The 8,310-nt window shown below is 43.6% G+C and overlaps 2 protein-coding genes across 3 annotated transcripts in view; one reads left to right on the top strand and one right to left on the bottom strand.

Annotated features, from left to right (window-relative positions):
• Positions 1–2,833, bottom strand: part of LOC119172742 (uncharacterized) — a 176,298-nt gene extending 173,465 nt beyond the window's left edge. The window contains exon 1 of the mRNA XM_075893106.1: positions 2,548–2,833. Coding sequence (XP_075749221.1) covers positions 2,548–2,646 — 99 coding nt within the window. The 5' untranslated portion in view covers positions 2,647–2,833. The remainder of the gene's footprint in view (positions 1–2,547) is intronic.
• A 31-nt stretch (positions 2,834–2,864) lies between these two features.
• On the top strand, positions 2,865–6,523 carry LOC119172748 (tRNA wybutosine-synthesizing protein 3 homolog). 2 transcript variants are annotated; one of them, XM_037423894.2, is made up of 7 exons: positions 2,865–3,395; positions 3,846–3,926; positions 4,102–4,200; positions 4,895–4,966; positions 5,034–5,102; positions 5,222–5,286; positions 6,267–6,523. In XM_037423894.2, the coding sequence occupies exons 1-7, from the start codon at positions 3,225–3,227 to the stop codon at positions 6,427–6,429; spliced, it is 720 nt and encodes a 239-aa protein (XP_037279791.2). In that variant the 5' UTR covers positions 2,865–3,224; the 3' UTR covers positions 6,430–6,523. The 2 variants fall into 2 exon arrangements, with proteins under 2 accessions (XP_037279791.2, XP_075749149.1); XM_075893034.1 differs by lacking the exon at positions 5,034–5,102.
• Positions 6,524–8,310: the final 1,787 nt, after the last annotated feature.

Raw genomic sequence — 8,310 nt, 5'->3', positions numbered from 1 at the left:
GGGCTGATTTGGGCATCACGAGTTCCGTTTGGGCCCTGGCCACCGAGGAAGGCCGCCGCAAGCGCGCGCGCGTGATCGGACTTTCTTTAAGCGCCAAAGAACCTGAAGCAAGCAGCACGTTCGAGGAAGAAAAAAAAAAGGGGGGGGGGGTGCGTGACGTAACTTCTCTCCCCTGTGCCATACCTCAGTGCTTAGCTTCAAGCACTCTCGTAGAGACGAGATAAGAAAGAAAGCGATTACGGCGTACGAGAAATCTCTATACACATAGAAATAAAAATGTGGCGGTGCAGTGCCGATGATGACGCACGCGCGCCAAACAAGTCTGGCACGTGTCTGACCTGTGCCTAACCTCACTCTTACTTGATGGTTTCTAAAAATCTTTTGCGGTCGATTCGTGGCGGTGATGGATTCTAAAAATCTTTTGCGGTCGATTCGGGTGGCTACTTGCAAAAGCGTTGCGGGGCCCTTTCAGGGCACTCTGTTAGAAGAATGACAATACACAGCAGACACGCATATCGGACTACTGGCTAAGCGCTTCGAATTCGCCTGAGAATATTGTACATGTGTGAAGACAGACGTCTTCAATGTATACATGTGAATTGAACTTTATTGCGTCCACGATGTTCGAGCGTTTGCAGGATACATGCCCAACCAAAGTTATTGTGAAACGCTCAACTAAGGTGAAATGTGATCCAGCCCGCTATATATATATATATATATATATATATATATATATATATATATATATATATATATATATATATATATATATATATATATATATATGAACCAGTGCCATAACCAGGGGCGAGTTGAGCGGGTGCTGACACCCCCCAAAATTTTTTTTCATTATGTGGCTGTTCGGGCGACACTGAAGTATTTACACGCCTTAGCATGAACCACCAGTTGCTAATTTGGCCGTCCTACACGTAAACACCCCTCCCTCCCCCTCCCTCGAAAAATCTTGTGTGCGCCCCTGCCAAGAACTATATCCTAATTAACAAACTTAGAGAGGCTCTCAAATGCAATACCAGGGCAAATGTAAACAAAGTATATACCGGCTGCAATAAATAAATTAAAATGAAATAAAGTGGTAGGAAGGATGATAAGGCTATGTTCTGTAATTAGGCATCCTGGCGACGCCATCTTGGGCTGTTAAGTCGATGTTTTCTTGTTTTCGTATATCACGACGTGGGTTTATAATAAGGCCATGAAACAACGTACGCACCAACCCAATTTTTTTTCATGTGTATGTGTGTACCGTACATGACCTACTACACTCCTGACCTGCCCAGAGAGCACCTCTTCCAGCGCCCACGTTCTAGTTCATACCTTCTGCCGCTAGGGCCGTAACCTACGAGCGGCGTGGCGCTAGGCAGCACCTGCTCGCTGACGTCATCTTCACTCTTTGTGGTCAAATTTTGACCAACAAAGCACTCGTAGTGCGTATTTATGATCCAAAATTTAGAATTATTCAGAAATAATAATACTAAAAGACATTCAGAATTTTTTTGCAATAAAATGCACGCGACCACGCATAGGCTGCCCTACATCGTGTAAATCTACGGGTTCCCACGTTTGTCAACCAGTGTGCTATAAATACTCAAGCGCTCTGAACACCTTGCTTAACCAGCAATGTATGGGAAGAAATAGTCACATATATGCCGCCAGTTCACTGCAGAATGCAGGCATTCTTATACCAGCGCCTACAAAACAACCGTAAAGAAACAGACGAACAGGTTATAGGTAGCGCCACCTACGGCGAGCGATTGAACGAGAGCGGGGACACGCGCTCCCATAGGAACCCCGCTATCTGAACAGGTCAGGAGTGTAGTAGGTCATGGTACCGTAACTGTTTGTCTAGTTGTTAAAGATACAAAAGACAAAGGTTAACAGGCCCAGTATAGCGGCACTCAAACCAATCCGTAAAATAGTCTAGACCGGCTACTTGCTATTTGATATGTCGGGTCATGTTAGGTATTGTGGTTAGTGGACAAAAGCATGGGCAAAAGTTTGCGAAGGAAAAAAAGGGGAAGGGGGAATGGGGACAAGTTTTTGCAACACAAACTCAACGCGATTTTTTTTTTTTTTGTGCGTCCACTGCTGATTTCTGCGACTGCTAACTGCTCCTGCTAACCACGAGCAGACCTATATGTGGCACGAACCAGTCTTTACGAACTGTATACGCTAGAAACGACAGTATACGCGTAATAGATAGCCCGAAATTTTCTCGTTTAAATGTCTATATAAGTACTGTACTTGAAGCTTGCGCACTGCCCAGGCCACAATCTTACACTGTAATCCAGGCTAAGTCCATAGAGGTTCTACAGGTCCACGCCCCTAGAGCAGAACACAGAGCCGTAGCCAAAAGCAAAGGATCGAGTTCATACCTATTTCACGGAAACGTACCGGCGCAAACTGAGACAAGCACATGAAGGAACACGAATATTCGTATGAAATATGAATCTTCACGAAGTAGCCCAAACCAAGAACCAGGGGTATCGTAACCACAACCGATATGGACATATGGAAATAATTGAAACTTACCTGGCCCAACACTACGACGTCCTTGGACGGTATCGGCATCGCCGTCATGCTGTTAACCTCGACAGCTGCTTGTTGTGGGCTTCCAAGAATTTGCGGCATGCTCTAACTTCTGCGAGCGAAATATGGATTCGACGACAGCACACAAGTAAAGTTATTTGCAATGTCAACAGCTCATGGAATCCATTTACCAGCTTGGAGAACAAAATGTCCACAGTTCATACCACCTGGCTCTCACCGTTACTTGCCCCACTAAAGTTCACAAAAGCGAGGCCGGCATCTACAGCTGATGCAACACCACACCAAGCACGCGGGCACTGCACGCTTTCAACTCGAATGTTACCGCGGTGCTACGATTTGACATCATGTGACCCAGCCAAACGGCACTCATGTAAATGCATTTCTATCTGGCTGTTTAAATCTTATTTGCGACTATAACCACCTACGTAAGTTTCATGTAAACGAACACACTGCGAACGACAAGGCGTTATCAAAATAGTCACCGTGACGGAAGCAGTTGTTAGCCGCCGGCTTCCAGCAGCTCCAGCGCCATAAACAGCGCCAGATGCAGCGTCAAAACAAAGTACACGTGTTTTTTTAGCCGTGTTATAGCATCGTTCCTGCCAATGCGTAGTGCAAACTGATCTGTAGACACTGAATACAACAAATTGCATTAAACAATGAATTCGTTTGCGAAGGAAAAACGCGAGCGGCTTGAAGTCGCAGATGTAAGCCGCAAAGGGACGATCGATTCCAGGATAATCAATGTTACTGACAGACTGAACTCGTTTCCGCAGTACTGCACTACAAGCTCGTGCTCTGGGAGAATTATAATCTTTTCAGGCGCTGAAGTAAGTTTTTTTTTAATTTTAGACGGCACTTTAACTGTTGTGAGTGTGGCCTCGCTTATCGCCGGTTGTTTTCGTCCGTGTTAAACAACTTCCTCTGTTCGTAGGAAATGAGAAACCTACCGAAAAAGCAACCGCTTTCACTGCGCAAATCTTCATCTGGTGTAGAAAAGTTGGCTGGAAATTTCTTCTATGTCACTTGCTGTGGACTTGCACTCTTATGTGCTACAAACTTGCACGTAAACTTTGCGCTCTAAGCGTTAGTTTCAGGAACATGTGCTGAAAAAAAAGTGCAAAACAAAGCTGCTCGAAATGATCGGACCCTTGAAAATGGCCAAGTGATAAAGAGTTAGGATGGAATGAAATGTTTTTTTTCTGCCAGTGAGAGCGATCACAATCTCAAAAACGTGAAGCTAGTTACATTGCTCGAGTTCTTTCTTTCATTCACTGTAGTCTGACATTGGGAAGCCAGCAGCCAAAAAAGGATGTCAGTGGCACTTCGTGACGCACGATCTCTTCACAGAGGATGCACTGGTACGTCTTGTTGTCTACAACTGAAAAAAAATAAAGTAGCTACGTCTGCAGTACATTTGCATTGTTTGCGTTTTGAAAGTGCCGCTGAATTAACCGGGCCTACCGAAAATTTTCCCAAAATGATTGACATCGTTGAAGTTTGCTGTAACACTGTTCTTTCGTTTGTTTTGTTTAGGATGAAACATTGGCGAAGATCGACAAATCAGCGACTCTCAAGTTCGAACCGTTTATCCTCCATGTACGGTGTCATACATTGGATGCAGCCCAGAAACTTGTATGTAGAACCGCCTTTATGGTTGAGAACTACATTATCATTGCTGGTTGGCCGGCCAGTGAACTTTCTTCTGCCGCGTAACATCTACAAAGGAAAGTATCAATGTTCGAGGGGTTGGTGCTTACCAAAATACATAACCACAGCAAAAACACAGACCACTATGCAGGGGAAAAAAAAAGACAAGACCATGTCGTAGGCACTTACACCAAAAACACAGACCACTATGCAAGGGAAAAAAAGACAAGACCATGTCGTAGGCACTTAGCATGTTCTCGTCTTCATTTTTGCGGTGGTCTTTTTAGCATTATAGTACTAAGAAAATTTTTTCATGCAGTGTCACTTTAAAGCCGTGAGGTGGTTTCTGAGTAGGTCTAATATACACTTATTTTGTTGAAGTTCATTGACATCATTGAACCAGACACTAACCCTGCCTTCCGTATACTATAACTTTGCATTAAGTACGCCTCGTGTTTTGTACTGCCGTGCCTGTCACATCCTGGTACAAACAAAATCGAAGCTCCAACAGCTGAAGAAACAGGCACAGTTTGGCAGGCGTTAGTGAGACACATTACGTTTTGCTGTAGCATCACCAATATATAATTTATTTTAATATTCTTGGCCTTCAGTGTCTTGCCAAAATGTAGTCCTTGGCTCACTTTACAGATGTGTCTTTTTTTTTGTCTTGCACTTGCAGCTGGCTGTGAGCATAGGGGCTGGATGTCGCAATTCCGGCATCATGTTAAGCAAATCTGGCAAGGTTCATGTGGTAAGCATTGAGAGTGACCTTCTCTTACTGGATAATGCCAAGGTGAAAAACGTTGTTTGTATCGCAGGCAGTTCGGACCACACTTTCGTTGGAGGTTCCGCTTTCCGATAATGGAAACATCCTTGTCACACCCATGGTACATGCTTCCACATTGTCAATGAATACACTAGCGTACAGTATTGCTTCTAAAGAAAATCGTGTGACTGAACTACGTAAACTATTGCCGTATGAAACTTTCTTTTTTTTTTTTTTCAGTACCTAAACTTCCTGAGGAAGCAGGCAAACGAAAAAATGACAGAAAACTGGAGACGGCTGCAAAGGTATCGAACTTGAGCCCAGCTAAGTTTAGGCCGTATTTTGGCTTTCTTTTGCATTTCCGGTTTGCCTCTCTTCTTAACAGCGAACCTCTTTTGCAAATTGTTCCTTGCAAGACGACTGCAGAAAACTATCATTTTAAGAGGTGTGTGCCACTTTGAGGTTTACCAGAAAACTATCATCATCATAAATTTGTATGTGCCAATGTAAATGGGTAAGTCTCACAACTCCCCACTACAAAGGAAAAAAAGCAACAGTTAGCCCAACGAATGGCCGCTAAGCGATGGCAGCGAGCCCAAGTACGTTAGGGAAAATAGCATAATTTGGAAATGCAATGGTGGCTGCGAGAAGAACCCGAAGCGCCAACGATGTGTCTGTGGTTCTATGTGAGGTGTGAACACCTGCTTTCAACATGTGTTTTTGTCCCTTGAGTAGGCACAACCATGCTGTGTTTGTGACTGTGATTTAACTTGAACCTCGTTGTACTGTGAATCAACGTGTAAACAACCTAGCATCACCGAGCTAAAGCCTATCAACAACAAAGACGTGGCCCAGAACCTGTATCACATAGCTATGGCCTAGAAATAACCAGAAGCAACCACATTAGTCTTCAGAGTCGTCCAGTTTCGCTGTTTCCAGCATTGCATGGCTTAATGCAAGCTTTACCTCTCTCTCTCTCTGTCTTTTTTTCATATTGCCAAAGCTTGCAAAGTGTGAAAACTGCAATGCCACCATTTATATCGAGTGTTGTTGCTCAGATTGCCATTTTGTGCCAATCAGGATTAAAAAGAAAAAAAGAGAGAAATCTAGAGGCCTGTAACTTTACTCCCTAGACTTATCCTTTATCAAAGCTGAAAGGTTGTAGAGTTCACTGATATTAAATTTAAATATTTCTGTCACTTTTGCTTTCACAGTTTATGTGAGACTATAGTGCAAGCCCTCTGTTTCGTAATATAAGTTTTCACACTTCGTTTTGTACTTCCAGGTTTTCAGATGCACTTAACATGCTTCACAGTGAGAATGAAGATAAGCCCCCAACACGTAGGCTTCACAGAGATACGTTGGTTGCAAGGACCAAGACAAAGAAGATGTCTGTCGCATTTGATTACGATGAAAGTATTTCTGGTCTTTTTGACTTCGCATCATGACTACATTAAGGAACCGTGTATGCACTGGGGAGGGAGTGTGCCAGTTCCTGTACAATGTCACACATTTAGGGAAACTATAAATGCTTGTGCATAACTCTGGTGCTCGACTGTTGTGTGTGAGTGGCCTGTGAAAGTGCGAACAGCACAGGTTGTGTCTGTGAGTTTTAGCAAAAATATTACCCAGCATTTTACCTGCAGGCTTAAACCGGCACGTCTAAGCGAACCGGCATGCTTAAAGGGACCAACAACTATTTTTTGTGGTGCCAGTTTTTTTTAGCACGAAGGAAATCTTACCCGTTAGTGAGTCTGATCCTGGAAGGGTAATGTGTAAAGCGCTGTAAAACATTTGTAACCAGAGTTTTTCTATCTGCAGCAAATATGAAGTCGTGAGCGGGCGGACGATTTGTGTTCGAGTGCGGTGGCTTACTGTGCGTGCGCTCCGTGCGCTCGCCACACCTTGACTTGGTCCACTGGCGGTTACGACGGCAGCGCCGCTTTTCATCGTGCTACTCCTTTTACTTCGTAATCAGCACAGAATTGAGCAGGGCTGGATAATAATATACTCTCATTTTGAGGACTGCCATGCATGACAGCATAAAAACATGCAACCATGTTCGGCAAAGTGATTGACTCCATATTCTATAATCCACCTTCAAGGCTTTTCCACTAGGCTGCACTATAAAACAATTTTTGTTAATTTTAAGCAAGATTTAAGAATCTAAATCCAAGTCACAATGCAAAAAGAATGCTGAAATGTGTTATTATATTTCTACTCTTTTCACTTATATTACGATACGATCTAATCTCATGTTCTTGCCATTAGTCGGTCCCTCTAAACACGGGACATTCCGCAGTGTCGCCTGGACTGTCGTGAACCGACACCAGTGGTGCAATGTGTATCTCTGTACCTTTGTAGCAAGATAGCTGTAGCGCTGTTGTTTGACTGGTTGACTTGTCTTTTGCTTACATCTGTCTGGCAGGGAGAGCATGCTCTCTATTCAGTTCCAGCTATCGTAGGCTACAGAACCGACCAACACTTCACACCGCTGACATCAAGCCATTCAATGCTGTGGAGCGTTGCTGAGGGGCCATGACATCCAATTTTCGCTTACAATCGGTGTTATGTGGGTTAATCCTTGAGTGATTACAAAGAAGCTGGCGAAATTTCAATGCATTCTGTCGAGCCCTCTACTTATAACGAATATTTTTATAAACGGGTGAGCAGTGCGATAGTATGTCAACACTGGCACACTCACGAGCTGCGACGTACCAAGCCGCTTGCCGTGCAAGCGGCTGTATTTCTGCCAATGATTTTATTTAATGATCAGCTTCACTTACACTGCACCTCTTCAAGCTTTCTCCGGCTTGGTTTGAAAATTAAATGATTTGCAATAGAAGATGATGGCTACACTCCATGATGCATACGTCATCACACTCACCATGGCAAAATGGAGGTCAATGGTAGTGGGTGGTGTTTATAGCCAGCAATTCCTAGGTTCATTTTGCAAAAAAATATTTTTTACAGCCCATTTTCCATATATGTACAAGTGCAATAGACTCTATACATCTATTTTTCACTAACAACTTCAATTTAGGGGGTAACAGAGTCATGGCCCCTTTAAGTTACTCAAGTTACATTGAGACAGCTTTACGCCTAAATCTCATGGTGAATTGCAAAGACAGAGTAGGGGCAACTTTTTTCCAATGACAGAGCGAGGCTTTGAGCCACATTTTTCAATGAGAGAGCCCAAGTGGATTCAGCACCGAGGTCACTGTGGAGCAAGAAAGGTTGCTATGTGAAAACTGGTTGAGTAGACTAAACTATACGCAATGTATTTTACATCGCACAAAGTTTACACGCCTCACAGGGCCTTGTGGGTT

This window comes from Rhipicephalus microplus, chromosome 4 (assembly GCF_043290135.1).
Source record: "Rhipicephalus microplus isolate Deutch F79 chromosome 4, USDA_Rmic, whole genome shotgun sequence".
Lineage (NCBI taxonomy): Eukaryota > Metazoa > Arthropoda > Arachnida > Ixodida > Ixodidae > Rhipicephalus > Rhipicephalus microplus.
The sequence above is the reverse complement of the archived record's forward strand: the minus strand, read 5'-3'. Positions and strand labels throughout refer to the sequence as shown.

Coding starts and splice junctions, on each gene's coding strand:
- LOC119172748 (XM_037423894.2), top strand. CDS start 3,225: ATGAATTCGTTTGCGAAGGAAAAACGCGAGCGGCTTGAAGTCGCAGAT. Junction 3,396..3,845: donor TAATCTTTTCAGGCGCTGAA/GTAAGTTTTTTT, acceptor CATTCACTGTAG/TCTGACATTGGGAAGCCAGC. Junction 4,967..5,033: donor AATCTGGCAAGGTTCATGTG/GTAAGCATTGAG, acceptor TTTGTATCGCAG/GCAGTTCGGACCACACTTTC.